The following is a 14910-nucleotide window of genomic DNA, read 5'->3' on the forward strand; positions in this document are numbered from 1 at the left end:
GTACGAGCTCGAAAGGTGAGTATCGCCAACATCATAGACCGCTGCGGGTGGGGGTACGTATTGTGGTCGGCGATCAGCTGGCGGTACTTCCGAAGGAGAGATTAGCCATGTCGCTTGAACCGTAGTCCGTCGGGCGAAACAGCATAAATTCTCGGTGCAGATATCGGTTGAGCAGTTGGTTGTGTGCCAAATTGGCTATCGTGATAGCTGTGCCGAGGTGGCGTTTGCCCATGGAAGCCGCTGTGTTGAGCCGGTATTTGATAGACGTCTGGCTTGAACACTGGAACGCTTTGCAGACCGTGAACACGAATCCGAATACTACCTATCTTTCAATCTGTGCAAGCTGCGACCGCTTCTTGAAGTCATGATATTCCTTCAATCGATTGACGTCTCTGGACATGGGCTATTGTCAACCTCGTTCGGGGTCGCCGCTTGCCTTGGAGCTTTGTACGCCATCTATCGCAGCCTCCTCCCTCGACCACTCCCAGGAATCCCCTACAACCAGACCTCAGCACGTAGACTGCTGGGCGATGCACCAGATATGCTACGTGAAGTCAGCGTCACTCGGGAACTTAATGTGTGGCTGGTCAAGCAGGTCAACAAGCTCCAGGCCCCGCTATGTCAGGTCTTCGTGGAGCCGTTCTCAAAGCCTTGGGTCCTGCTCGCTGACCCTATCGAAGCGTACGATATCATGACCCGGCGACCGGATTTTGACAGATCGAATTTCATCACGGACGGGTTGAGTCCCATGGACAACTTCCATGCGCGAATGAAGACAGGCCCCCAATGGAGGACGACGCGAGCGTGGCTGCAGGATCTGATGAGCCCGACTTTTCTCAATAACGTGGTTGGGCCCGTCATGTTCGATAATACGATGAATCTCATCAGATTCTGGGATACCAAGACAAGGCTCGCCAACGGTTCCGCGTTCGATGTCAACGATGACTTGGATCATAGTGCGCTGGATGGGATGTTGTCATTCGTATTCGATCGCCATTTCAAGCACACCGCACTCGGCCCACAAATCGAGACACTGTCACGGATAGCCCCAACCAGTTTGGCAGTAGGGCCCAGAGGGGAAGTGCGGTTTCCAAGGGCTCCAGTCCACGAGTTCATCTCCGCGCTGTATGAGACGGTCGACAAGATCGATGTTGTGACCAAAGCCATGTCGCCCAAACTCGCGATGTGGTTCATTCGTCAGACACCCAGCTATAAGAGAGTGACGGCTGTAAAGAGACAAGTTGTGAAGGAACAAATCCAGGGAGCTCTTCAACGCCTTGAAGCTACGGACGAGCCAAGAACCGCAATCGAGCACATGCTGGTGCGTGAAAAGAAGGCCGCTGAGAAGCAGAACCGGAAGGCCGATTTCGGTAATCCTATCATGATGGACGAGGTAAGTCATGGATAGCCTAAATCTCTTTCAGGTTTGGATCTTAGCTAAAGCATCATGCTTCAGATCGCAGGACAATTCATAGCTGGTCTGCATACGACCAGCACGACACTTGCCTGGACATTCATCTACCTCACGCGTCTTCAGCACGTGCAGAGAAAGCTGCGGGATGCACTGCATCAGGCATGCAGCGATGCGCATGCGGAGAAGCGCGTCCCGACACTCGCAGAACTGACCGCGTCGCGCGTTCCCTATCTTGAAGCCGTGCTGGAGGAAACTCTGAGACTCCACGCGACGAGTATCGCCCGGCAGGCCAAGCGCGACACGGAAGTTCTTGGCCACCGCATCCCCAAAGGAACGAATGTTGTTATGATTGCCAACGGGCCAGGCTTTCACGCGCCAGCTTTCGATGTGGAGAGTGCGCGTCGTAGTGCAACGGCCGTTAAGTCGAGAGGATGGCGGGAGACGAGCGACATGCGGGTTTTTGATCCAGAGCGCTGGCTAATCCACAAAGTGGGTTCTGCTGCTGCTGGAGTTGAGTTCGACGCAAACGCGGTACCGCAGATTGCTTTTGGCATGGGCCCTCGCAGCTGCTGGGGGCGAAGAATGGCGTATCTGGAGCTGCGCTTAGTGGTCTGCTTGGTGGTCTGGAATTTCGACTTGTTGGATGTGTCTCCCGACTTGGCTGACCCGAAGGCTAGCTACGGTATCGTCCATCGGGCGGACCAGTGTCATCTGCGATTGAGAGGCAGAAGAACTCTGTGAGTTGTCTAGATAGTTGGTCATTGTATGGGTACCTTGTACTCGATGGAAAGGTGATGGTCTTCGTTCGTGTCTTTGCTCCTGCGCGCTGTGCCTGCTGATGACGCGGGCGACCGGGCTGACTTCGGAACGCCGTCTCACACGTGACTGAGCGTCATTCCTCGACCTCGGGAGGCCATACAATCGCGCAAAAGGGGTAGACCTCGGTGCGCATCATCGCGTATCACTGACAAACAAATTTATTCCTCTGTTCGCGTAAATACAGCATAATTATCCCAATAGCAATCATTTCTACCTTGGCGCAATGTCCGATAGAGGACTATACAAGAAATCGTTAAGCGCACCCGCATCCAGAATTGAGGGAGACGCATCAGACGCCGGCCACGAAGAAGTGTCGCCCGTCGGCTGATGTGCCTGGATCAGATTTGCGATGTCCAGTGGTGATGATGCGTTTTCTGCGCTGAGGCTGGAAATATGCTGCACCATGCTTGTGGAACTGGACGCGCTTCTCTCATTCAGAAGGCAGGACAACGCATTCGCACCTTCTTCAGCCATGACGCTGACTTCAGCTAGGGTGCGTAGACGACCGAGTGCATCGCTAGTAGCCTGAATGCACCGTTGACGACTGAGATGTGGCGTGCCTGACCCGAGAGGGTCGATCTTGGATGTATGACACGGGCCATCTACCCTACCAGCCGGGAACTCGGTGTCCTCACACACGCCGACCAGAATTACTGCAGCTTCGAATGTCGGTAATATGATGCCCGGAAATCTGGTATGAGACCCTCCCAGCTTCGCGTGCAGCTTTGAGACTCCATCCAGCACCTTGAGTGCTGCCACCGCTAGTGCCTTCTTCTGCGAGGCTAGCAGGACTTGCTTGTACGCAGGAAGTCTTTGAACTTGAGCAGCTGTACAGAGCAATAAGTCACGATAGTTTTGGCATAGACTCTCGTATATGGCGATATGCAGAATCTGCCGCTGAATGGGTAAGCGTCGCGATTGTTCGTCCCACTGCTCGCTTGGCTCAAGAGCGAACGCGGCAGGCATATTGGCAAGGAACTCAGAGCAGAACTGCTCATACTTTTCCTCGGTCGCAGTCGCGTCATACTCTGTATACGATGTCGAGGGGAATTTCCGCCAGAAAGCGGCCAAGCGAGCCTGCAACATTCGTTCTGAGAATGCTTCTGGAGCATTGTCGTCGTCCAGAATGGGTGTAAGATGCATTCGCGGTAGATTGTCCGCATCTAGAGCGGCGGGAAGAAACGGGATGCGATCGAGTTGGCGTGAGAGCATACTACGGTTTGACCTCGTCAGAATAACAAAACGGACATGCGATCACTTCCACTGATAACAGTAAGATATCGTCGTACCTGTCCCAAATGTAGAGGTTACAAAACACTCTCCGTCGCATCTCCTGTTCCAGCCCATGCATCTCTGGCATATGAACTGTGTGATTTCGATGGAGGCCGGCCCTCTGAGCTACCAAAGCAGCTTTGTTGAGCGTTTCCCAGAAAGCCATGTTCTGCCCTTCACACTGAAGTCGCAGTCCCAAGAACGCCAGATGCTGCACGCGTAGTAAAGAGCCTCTGGCATCAAGTCGCGCACATAGACTAGATAGCTTCTCCGCGATATCATCGCACAATGTGCGGATCTCAGACAGAGACATTCTGCGAATGCGGTCGATAGGATGTGACGGTGAAGGAAGGAATTGGGATGCGTACGAACACATTCGCATGACCAGTGCCACGAACTCTACGTAGAAGACAGATGACACAGTTCCCAAGCTCCACAGTTGTTGATACTGTGCTAAGAACCATGGTGGGTGCACAAGCTGCTCCTTCCTATATTTATACATCAGCTTTAGCAAAATCTTCCCTCCTTTGGTGACAAGGATAAGGACATGAAGTATTCCTCCTCGCAACTCATGGTTACGATTTTCGTACGGTTGACGAAGGAAATACGCGCGGATACTTACCAGTGAATTTCGTCGATATAATACTGGACTAAGAAGTCGCAGATTTGACGATCAGGCAATCCTTTCATTTGTTGTTCGACCTCCGGGGACGCCTCTCGGGTAACGTCCTGATTGCCGTGGTGTTCGCCGCTATTCAGTCCTAGCTGTTTATACCGGTGCTTGTTAGATGGATGATGAATTGATCGATTGCCTCATTTGTTCAGGTACAGTAACCACCTCACACAAGGAGAAAGCGGAACAGGTCTAGAGCTTGCACCAACACTAGGCCACTCACTTTGCGTGTGTCCATGTTAATGTAGGCTTTAGACCTGTCCAGTCTTTTCCTAGGTTGACATGCAGTTGGAGGTGCGATTGACTTACCTTACGAATCAAGGCGATTGTATTGCGTTCGCTGTACTCGAAGTATCCAAAAGACTCCGCAACAGAGTTGCTGCTTGGGCCAGGTGTGGAACTTCGCGGTCTTGCGTTGTTCCAATTCGTTAGGGCGTTAGTGGCAGACCCACTGGCATTGCTGTCATGCGGCTGGAGATCGTCATCCGCGGTGAGTTGCTCATGTTCGTTCCCACGATTCTCTACTCTCTGGGTCCGCAGCGACGTGTGATCAGCCTGCAATGCCTGCGAAGGGTAGTATGCGCACTCCTCCGGGCGTCGGCGACGAGAACAATGATCGCAGGGATAGCGACGGTTGCACTACATATTAGCGATACTGAGTTAGCCTAAATTGCCCTCGTGCGTTTTGGTACGTCCTTCACCGGCCCAAAGTTGTGGTTCAAGGCACGTGAGAACAACAAAAGACGGTCGCACCTTTTGTTTCCGTGTGTAGCACGGAATGCACGACGACACGATGCGTTTCTTTCCAGTGCTCTGCATCATGGAGACAGAAAAAGATGAGAAACGACCAGCAAGCGCGGAGAATCGAGGTCGAGTGTGGGGTGGTGGTATTTCTTGTGGTCACTGCAGGGCCTGGCGCGGTACCCTTGCACCTGCCAAGCAAGGGAACGGCAAGGGAACGGCACGCATTGCAGCGGAAGTACTGGCGCTGACGGAAGGCGCACATCAAGCCCGTTATGGTGAATGGCTAGAGATAAGATGCACTACAGCGGCAGTCTAAAAAATCCGAAAGCATTCATATCCAATAATCAATGCATGAGTATACAGTAGGGCTGACTGCATACTGATGGTTGCGTACTCGCGTCATCAGCAGTAATATGATCTTTTGAACCGGCTTCGTCAAACGTTACACACTATATCTAACTGGGACCACAGTACATGATTCACCGGAAGCAAGCAAGCAATCTTAGCGGTGGATATTTCAATTTTAAACTACCGCGACGCGCATGTGTACCGAATCTGCCTGACCCTGCAACTGCTTTGCTTAGCGTTGCAGGTACACTTCAAGCAGCCCCATTAGACCTTCTGGACGGAAGCTGCGAACCTCGTATCTATCATCCGCTTGTTTTAACAAAGCCTCAAATTCATCCCGAGTGCGCACCTTGCCACCAAAGCTCACCAACATGATGAGGTCAATCTGACGCAGGCCACGCTCAAAGTCGCGTGTTACCGAACTCTGGGCCGGGAGAATTAGGTCATTGATGAGCAGTGGAGTGCTGGGCTCGCAGCGTTCGAGTCCGGGGACTAGAGAACGCAACATGGTGACAACGTCCTGGTCGCACCAATTGAGCGCGCACGCCCGCAAGATGTAAGCAGCTGCGTTGCCCACCGGCTGCGGCTCGAAGAAGCTGTGCTGCATGAAGGAAACCCGCCTCTTGGTCTCATCAGTGAGCAAAGACTGACCCGCTAGGTGCATATCGGCGGAGTCTTGCACCACAAAATTGAGAGCTGGAAAATGCTCAGCCAGGGTGATGGAGACTTTGCCGCTACCACCACCCACGTCCACTACAGTGCCCTTAAGGTTGCCCCAGGGAAAGGCCTCCTTGAGGACGTTGATGTTCAAGTTTACTAGAAGCACATCAGTGTTAGGCCGGAAGGTGGGTTCAGTACGAGGACGACTTACGCTTAGCCCACCCGGCCATGGCTTTAGCAAAGCGAATGGAACGCTGGGTATCCTTCTCGTAGAACTCGAAGATGGGCAGGCCGTGTCGAGTGGTAAACGGCGTGAGTGCACTGTTGTACTCAAGCGGCGATGCTTTCACATTATCAGCTGTAGAAGATGCAGCCTTGAGCATCTCATCAACCCTGTATTGAAGAGGGTCAGTGTGCGGACGAATGTACCACAGCTGCGATTTCCGACATACGTGTAGTGCACCGTCGAACGAATCTCTTCGTCATGGTGTAGAAGATATGAGCTGGGGCTGTGGGCGACATAGCCATGGGCGGGTTCTCGGAAGATGGACTCGGTGATCAGGAGGCGGACGATGCGGCTGGTCCTGTCCAGGTCAACACCTGCGTGTTTCGCCAAGTCTTCCAGCGAGATATTGCCATGCGCGGGAACTATGCTGAAGAAGTCGAAGTCCAGTGCCACTTGAATGGCTGCGAGCTCGTAGCCCTGGCAGCAAAGTGCGCGGAAGTGTCGTTTGGGCCCCTCGACGAGGTATTGGAGGTCTTCCAGGGAGCGCTTCAAGTTACCATGAAGCTCAGCGTACTCAATCGTTTCTGGGCGGTCGATGCAGTCTGACGCAAACGTAGGCGATGCATGTTTGTTTGCTACCAAATAGTCGGCGATTGCCTGCGTATGCTGAGTAACCTGTTGAGCAAGGGCGAGCAAGTCGACCGTTTCGGAGTTAGGAGCGGATTTAACGCCGATACCGTTTGCTTGTGTTGACATGATGGCGCTGCGCGTGTCGCGTTGATCAAGATGAATTACTGTCCCTCATGCTTTGAGAACGCATTCTCAAATTATACAAGCCGCCAGTCATCATTTCGGTCATCATGCTCTTGCTTGAGGTTGTGCAGCTGCCGCATCATGTCGGGCCCGGTTTGTTGTCAGACATCGGGTGCGTAATGTTTGTCGCTTGTCCGGGCCAGTCAGCCGATCGCTGCTGGTCGTCGGGTGGGAGTCGTGGGAGTCGTGGGAGTGAAAGGGTGAAATTGGTAATCCCGCTGCTTACCTACATGACCGACGTTTTCGGCCGACATTTTACGGTCCTTGGCACTTTCTCATGTTGTGCATTACCAACCCCGACGCTGCTTGCTCTATTTGGGGGACAAAACATCTGAAAGAAACATGTATTTACAGTACTCTAGCCAGTAAAATCACACTCAACCTACACCTCTGTTTCTATCTCTTTCTCATGGATTCCAATACCTCTTCGACACCAGTCGCGCGTTCAATCAACGACGAGAAGCCAGCGGAGCCGACCCTTGGCACTCTCGGGAATGCAGCGGAACCGGAGAAGCCTCCGCGCGACATCTCTGGCTGGAAATGGTACCTGACTGTAGTGTCTATCCTGTTCTCCACCTTTCTCTACGCACTTGACGCTACGGTTGTCGCGGACCTCCAGTCTGTCATTGTCGAGGAATTCGGCGGCATCCAGCAGCTGTCGTGGCTGAGTGTTGGCTTCCTGCTCTGCGCTACAGTAACCACTCTTTTTTGGGGACGCATCTACGGCCAATTCGATGCCAAGTGGCTCTACATTTTCCATGTTGCGATCTTCGAGATTGGCTCCGCCATCTGCGGCGCTGCGCCGTCGATGAACGTGATGATTCTCGGCCGTGCCATTACGGGCTTAGGAGGATCTGGTCTGTACGTCGGCTGCATGACGCTTATTGCGAGCACTACCACCATGTCTGAACGTCCGGTCTACGTTTCTGGCACCGGCTTTACCTGGGGTCTCGGCATCGTCCTGGGCCCAGTCATCGGAGGTGCCTTCAGCGAGTCTGCTGTGGGATGGCGATGGGCGTTCTATATCAACCTACTCATCGGCGCGGCGTGCGCTCCAGTCTACCTGTTCCTCATTCCCAGCAAGGATCCTCGGCCCGGTGTCTCGTTCCGCTCGCGAATTACCGACATGGACTATCCAGGCACTATACTGCAGGCCGGCGCGCTGACAACTTTCATTGTTGCCATCAACATGGGTGGTATCTCGTATCCGTGGGACTCAGGCCGGGTTATCGCACTGTTTGTCGTATCCGGTGTTCTGTTCACCATTCTGGGCATACAACAGTATTGGAACATACTCACAACGGAAGCGCGTCGCATCATCCCTGTGCAGTTCTTCCGATCACGGATGGTGCTCATTCTCTTCAGTATCACCGCTGCCGGTGGAGCGTGCTCTTTTGTGCCCATCTACATGGTCCCAATCTTTTTCCAGTTTACCCAGGGCGACGGTCCCCTCGATGCCGGAGTGCGGTTACTCCCTTATATCGTCGTCATGGTCGTTACCGTCTTCATCAATGGTGGCTTGATGTCCAAGTTGGGATACGTCATGCCTTGGTTCCTTGGTGGTGGCGCCCTGGTCGTGATCGGCTCCGCCCTCATGTACACAATCGATCTGGACACTGCTACGGCTCGCGTGTACGGCTTCACAATCCTGATGGGTGTTGGAGTCGGTATGTTCCTCCAGGCGCCATTTTCAGTTGCCCAGGCAGTCGTCGAGCTTGAAAATATTGCGCCAGCGATCAGCTTCATCACTCTGGCTCAGTCTGTGGGCATCACCTTTGCTCTAGCCATCGCCAACGCTATCCTTCTCAACCAAAGCCAGAACAGAATCGAGGGCATTTTGACTGACGTCTCTTCGGCCGATATCCAGGCCGCTATCCTCGGTGCTCGATCGGATATCGTACAAAACCTATCCCCAGAGTTGAAGACTCGCGTTCTTGCTGCCATTGTCAGTGCCATCAGCAAGACCTACAGCCTTACTATTGCCGGTGGCGCTCTTGTCCTGGTCTTGAGCATCTTCATGCCTCGCAAGCGACTCTTCCAGAAGAATGCTGATAGCACTGCTCCCTAAGCTGGCTTTGGTCAACTACCGTTCCTGTCCTGCTTCTCCATTGTCAGTTTGCATTGCCAGAAGCACACAGCTAGCCTCTGTAGATCAGGGGCGGAAGGAAACGCGCGGATACTACAACACCAACACGGATGCAAGCATGCCTTGCACCGGTTAAAATGTACAATTACCCTAATAGATTAATCAACAACCTTCCCTTCATACCACCAAGCATGCTCCTCAGTGACACATCATGAGCCCCAAATTTTAACTGTATCTGTGACTGATGCTGAGTGTCGCGATACGGCGGACAAGCGTACAAAGTAGAGTTCCAAGGTTGGTGATATGCTGGTTGGCCGTGTAGGAGAAAAGGAGCGCTGAGATGACATCACCAGATGCAGCGCCAAGCCATTAGCCCGATCGAGCATCGGCCTTTCCCTATGTCGACTGGTGCACGAGCGTTCAAACCTTCCGTGGGCCATGCCACAGACACACACCCACATGCGCCAATTACACTTATAGCAAACAACGTGCCTTCATTCAAGCTGTAGTTGACACCGCTATCTTTCCCAGCCTCGAACTTTTGTCATATCATTCGGACATGTCATTGCGCGTTACCCAGGTATCTAGAGTCTTCCAAGGTTGACTAATGCGTTTCGAAGCGGCAATCACCACCCTCACACTACCACGAGGATGACATCAAACTCTTCATCACTTCGTTCGTGACCGAAAAGCATGCAGCAGTTCATACTCCCCGCTCGTAACCGCGACCCAACCCTAGCGAGGGCTGAGATCATAGTCACTCTTGATGCTATTACACGCAACAGGCACCTCCGCTTCAATCTCCCCCCTTGCAATCTTCTCTTCTTTTGCCTTTCGCTCCTCGCGATAGACCCTCATCTCCTCATCGCGCTCGTTCTTCGATCGCATAGTAAATAGCATGCCAGGTGGGGGGTTCCACCACTGTCTCAACGCCATCGCGTCGAGTCAGCTAATGTCTACATACTCAGTGTACGCACTAACTCCTCTGGAATTGTTCTACCATCAGCTCCTCGGTACTTGTCCCCCGTCTCCTGTTTCCACGGCTGTCTATCAAGCCAGGCCTTGATCATCTCTGGCGACATGGGCTTCGCGTCGTAGATCTCGTAGTTGCTTATCTGGTCGGGCGGTCCGGGGAGATAGTGTATGACCCTGTAGACCCCGTCTTTGCCGATGCAACCGATGCAGTGCCTATCTTCATGGTGTTTCGCTGATTTGAACATGGCGTTGAGCTGTTGTCTGCCAGTCTGAGCTTGCGCAGGTTGGGTAGCACCATTACTGCTATTGGGATCTTCGTCTTGAGTCACATTTTCTATATGTGGTTGAGTTTGGCTTGGGTCTTCACTCTGAGGTGATCCGTCTTGGGGAAGCGGCAGTTGTGCCGTTGGCGAGGACATGATCGTTTCGTTTTCAGTGCCGGAAGGATGCTGTGTCTACTGCTTCCCCGAATGTGCGTCAGTAATCAGTTTGGGTAAGAAGAAGAGCTTCAAATAACTCTCAACAAAAGTTTGTGTTGATGATGGAATTATATGGTGGTAAGAGCTGTAGGCAGCATCTTATCCAAGTAATAAGCGACATATGCGGCGTTGACCAATTGGTCCTCACATGACGTAGCATCCAACAAAGATAGCACGGCAGCCTATGCGGATATATATTGCGTTGTATTATATCGCCCTCCTATGAAAGAGTCGCTGGCGCTTTTGCATGTGACACTGTGCAAGTAAATTCAGAGAAGATCGGAACCTTCAGCAGTTTGCAAATGCAACGGCGAGGAGGAATACGCGGAGTATAACTGTGTGGAACAGCTTTTATGCGGCCTGCAGCTGATACAAAGACGTAATTTCATCGTACTTGATCATCAAAGCATACCTACCATCACTCTCCGCCAATTTAAGTGTAAAGCTCCTCAGTAAGCGCATTCAACCCCATCCCCTCCTGCGCAATATCCTCTTCCTTCAAGAAAAGCAACGGCATCTCCACCAAATTCCCCTTAATCGTGCTCAGCACCTCCTTAACCTCCCTGACACCCTGTTCGCCCTGGGGGAAGTTCTCCGCAACAACATGGCCCCACTTGTACAAGCTCGGCTTCTTGTTCTCCTTGGCCTTTTGGTCCTGGCCGAAGAAGCGCGAGTAGTACTCGTCGTATTGCTTCCAGTTCTTGACTTCGTCGCTGGGGACGGGGTGGAAGATTTTGCCAAAGGCTTGCGTGTTGGTGTGGGCGCGCCAGTTCCATAGGGCTTGGAAGTCGTCGGAGAGGGGGTCGGCGACTTGGAGGTCTTCGGGGGAGCCCCAGTCGTATTGGTTGGGGACGCCGATGGGCTGGTAGTTGGCGTCTGGGCGTTCCATGTCCTGGGGCTTGAGTAGACCGAGGTGCTTCCTGAAAAGCTCTCTGCGGAGACTGGCCGCGAACTCAGATGCGCGGTAGGGACGTCCGTCCATGTATGAATCGACGGTCTTGGGGTCTTGGATGATGATTGCAATCTCGGAGTCGTGGTCGCCAAGCTGGGAGCGGTCGTTGAGGTTGGCAGAACCACAGATGACGATCTGATCGTCAGCTATGAGAAGCTTGCTGTGGATGTACAGTTCCTCAGACACGAAGGCGTCCATCTCGTTATCAGCAGAGCCCTCCCAAGGTACACGACGGATGTCCTCTCCGCCAAGCATGTAGCACTCGCTGACAGTGTCCCAGCGCCCATCGCCAAGGCCTTGTCGGCCACCGATCTTGACAGCCTCTTGCTGGTAGCGGTCGTAGTCACCGGGTTTTCCCTGGCTCTGTGGGCCACCATCATACTGCTGGTGTCCAGAGGGAGGACGACCGGAACCATCCATCTCGTATACTCCATACTCCTGGGTGGGTGGTGGGCGGTAGGCTTCGTAGCCACGCGCGTTATCGTGTGCTGCATCGTAACCCTCTTGAGCTTGGTTGTAAGAGACACCGCTACGTTGCTCTGCATCCTTCATGACCGAGCTGGAGTTGATGCGATCGTAACTGCGGAGGTTGTAGAAGCGGATGTAATCCATCGGGTTGAATCCAGCCCTAGCAATCTCTTCATAGATGGAGTGACCGCCACGGTTGATGGAGTCGTACTGGACTGTGTGACATCATCGTCAGCATAGCACATGCGGAAGAGACGAACCAAACTTACACTCCATGATGGCTCGAGTGCCCAATGCCTCGTCTAGCTTCAAGTCTCCAGCAAAGGCAGGCACTGCAGGAATCATAACGATCATCTTGTACTTCTCACCGTTTCGTGCAGCACGAACGATGCGCTCAACCATGGCTGCACCGATCTTGTTCTTGATCGGCTTCTGCTGATCTCCAGTGGCGGTGATGAAGAACTGGTTCTCGATGTAGATGAAGTGCTTGCTGTTTTTGATAATCTCACAGTAAGCATTTTGGATGGAGTGCTAAAGAAGTTGTCAGTTCGTGTCCGCACAATCAGAAGTACTACTGACCTCAGTAGTGACCAGATTGTGGCTCCATTTGGCAGAACTGCGTGCAATCTGACAATCCACGCCGCCCCTCTGAGAGCTGTGTTCTGCATGCGATTGTTGCTGACCGTACTGTCCGTGCTCTTGGCCGCCGTACTGTTCGAATTTGCTCTGCATCTTTTGGCGAAGATGCCCCCCAGCACCGTGTCCGAACAGTCCTCGCTCGCCCTCCTCTTCGCGACCAAATCCTCGTTCGCCCTCTTCTTCGCCTTCCAATCCTCGCTGTTGCATGGAAGGTGCCTGTTGAGCTCCGCTGCCGGTGTCCGGTAACCTGGTGTATCTGGAAGATTTGTGAGAATACTTCTCGTCATAGATGAAGTTCCAACGTTGGGCAAAGTGAGTACGAAGATCCTGTACTACAGGACCGGAGAGACACAGCGCTACATCAGACCATCCCATGCGAGAGCTTTGGGTCCTGTCGAGTTTGTTGTTCTCCCAGTGGGTCACGTCTTGGAAGTCTACTCAGTGTCAGCAAACATCACCGCCTCGTGTAGGAAGAGACCGCCTATCTGCCGTCTGACAGCCCTAGAGTACGACGATGACTTACCTAGCATACGAGCGTTGTTGAAGTCTTGACCTGGGAACACGATTCGGTCGATGTTGCCGGGATGCGCGTCAGCAATTGCGTGCTGGTTAGTGTCCCAACGACCGTAGCACAGATCCAATCCTCCCATGAATGCGATGTGACCGTCAATCAGGCAAAGCTTCTCGTGATGAGCCCAGTACATGACAGTACCCTCGTGAGCACCATAGATCGCCTTTAAACCGTCTCCAGGAAGCTGGGCAAGCTTTGCAGGTGTGAAGGACATGTTCTTCATCGACGCAAAGAAGGATGACTGCAGTACCGCCGCATCTGGCAAATGGTCGGGGTGTCGGAAGACACCAATGTTGGGGTGGAGGTCCTCCAAGTGGTGTTTGGTATGCGACGAGGAGACTGTAATAGGAGGGGCAATCAGCGGATCTGTCTTTTCCCACTCTTCAAGACTTTTGAATATAACATCTAGGCCGACCCGCGTAAGGCCTTTGGTAAACCTATCCGTCGAACTCGGTAAAAGAGAATGAAGATAGTCTGGTAACGTTGGATTCAAAAACTTACGAGTCAGGGCTTGTGTAACCTCCTTGTACACAATGATGTTGACCTTGACGCCACGTTCTGCTGCCGCATGCAGCAATCGGTCGACCCGGTACTGTTGGTTCTTGGCGGGCGGTCGGCGAAGATACAGCTCGGGAGACAGCCACCAGTCGAGTATCCAGATGGACTCTTTGGCGCGCTCCAAAGCTATGGAGACGGCGTACATGTAGCTACACATGTCAATTGGATTCGTGTATGATTAGGTATGTGGAAATGTAAAACTTACCTGCATCCGTCAACATACCACTTGGTCTCGTTGCCATGTCGTTCAGGCGCGAAGCTCAAGAAGCGGTGTTGTTGATGGTACTCTTGCCCAGGCTGTGGCTGCCCGCCCTGTTGGCCTTGCTGGCCCTGCTGTTGATATGTGCCCGGCGGGGGCTTCTGCGCGTTATCATCGCCGGATATGGCATCCTTGAGGTCGGAAACGAAGCCGTGGAGAGGGTCGTGGATCTTCTTGAAGAACGACATACCGCCGCTGCCCTGGTTTGAGGATGAAGAAGCGGGCTGGTTGTTCTGCGGTGCTAAGGTTAGGAATTTGTAGATCCAAGACAAGCTTCTAGATACGCGTCCTGTCCCTGCAGCAAGCTAGGCGGTGTAGAATAGGAACGCAAGATACGCGAAGACAGTGAATGACGAGGCAGCCCGACGCTATGACTGTCGGGTAGTGGGGCAATTCCACTTCCTCAACGACGCGATACACAGGGAGCGTACAATGACAGCATGGCGTTTCAGAGGAATGTACTGACCTCTTTTCTGCCAAAGCCAAAACGCCGACCCATGTCGCCTATAAGGCCGCGATCTCCCTCGTCGCCCTCCTGCCCATGGTAGTCGCCATATGCCAGATCATCGTCTCGGCGAGACATTGTGCCGGACTGAGGCTTCTGGTTGTTTGCCACTCAGCGCGAAGGATGTAAAGTGGACGGGGTGTGCTGGAGCTTCAGAGTTGGAGCTCGAGGCCGAATTGACCCCGCGTCATCATCTCAGCGCGACGGACCACGCACATGCAATGCAGGGAAGCCCGAGCGTACGAGCTGAACATGTGAAACAGACACCAATGAAGTGCGCGCACCCTGATTTCCGTCTCTGCTGGCCAGGCGCGTACCGGCGCAAGGATGCAGCATGTAGCCCCTCATCGCCCTGGAGTACCCCACTATGTCCGGAGCTTCCCCCTCTTTTGACAGCTTCGCCATGCTGCGCGACATGTGGTGGTAGCAGTTCAACCACAATATCGCAT

The 14910-nt window shown here is 53.1% G+C and overlaps 4 protein-coding genes across 4 annotated transcripts; 1 reads left to right on the forward strand and 3 right to left on the reverse strand.

Annotated features, from left to right (window-relative positions):
- Nucleotides 1–541: 541 nt before the first annotated feature.
- J4E87_004342 (uncharacterized protein) lies at nt 542–1408 on the forward strand (the record flags this gene model as incomplete). Its single annotated transcript, XM_049375963.1, has 1 exon — nt 542–1408. The coding sequence occupies one exon, from the start codon at nt 542–544 to the stop codon at nt 1406–1408; it is 867 nt and encodes a 288-aa protein (XP_049234172.1).
- Nucleotides 1409–5502: 4094 nt separating this feature from the next.
- J4E87_004343 (uncharacterized protein) lies at nt 5503–6912 on the reverse strand (the record flags this gene model as incomplete). Its single annotated transcript, XM_049375964.1, has 3 exons — nt 5503–6086; nt 6142–6323; nt 6383–6912. The coding sequence occupies 3 exons, from the start codon at nt 6910–6912 to the stop codon at nt 5503–5505; spliced, it is 1296 nt and encodes a 431-aa protein (XP_049234173.1).
- A 2878-nt stretch (nt 6913–9790) lies between these two features.
- On the reverse strand, nt 9791–10275 carry J4E87_004344 (uncharacterized protein; the record flags this gene model as incomplete). The annotated part of the gene is made up of 2 exons (XM_049375965.1): nt 9791–9980; nt 10037–10275. 2 exons carry the CDS (start codon nt 10273–10275, stop codon nt 9791–9793), a joined length of 429 nt encoding a protein of 142 aa, XP_049234174.1.
- Nucleotides 10276–10942: 667 nt separating this feature from the next.
- Nucleotides 10943–14539, reverse strand: J4E87_004345 (uncharacterized protein; the record flags this gene model as incomplete). The annotated part of the gene is made up of 6 exons (XM_049375966.1): nt 10943–12144; nt 12199–12460; nt 12509–13002; nt 13092–13846; nt 13903–14189; nt 14423–14539. The coding sequence occupies 6 exons, from the start codon at nt 14537–14539 to the stop codon at nt 10943–10945; spliced, it is 3117 nt and encodes a 1038-aa protein (XP_049234175.1).
- Between the last annotated feature and the right edge of the window lie 371 nt (nt 14540–14910).

The sequence above is a fragment of the Alternaria ethzedia genome (assembly GCF_023757985.1).
Source record: "Alternaria ethzedia strain BMP 0044 chromosome Unknown scaffold_8, whole genome shotgun sequence".
NCBI classification, from domain to species: Eukaryota; Fungi; Ascomycota; class Dothideomycetes; order Pleosporales; family Pleosporaceae; genus Alternaria; species Alternaria ethzedia.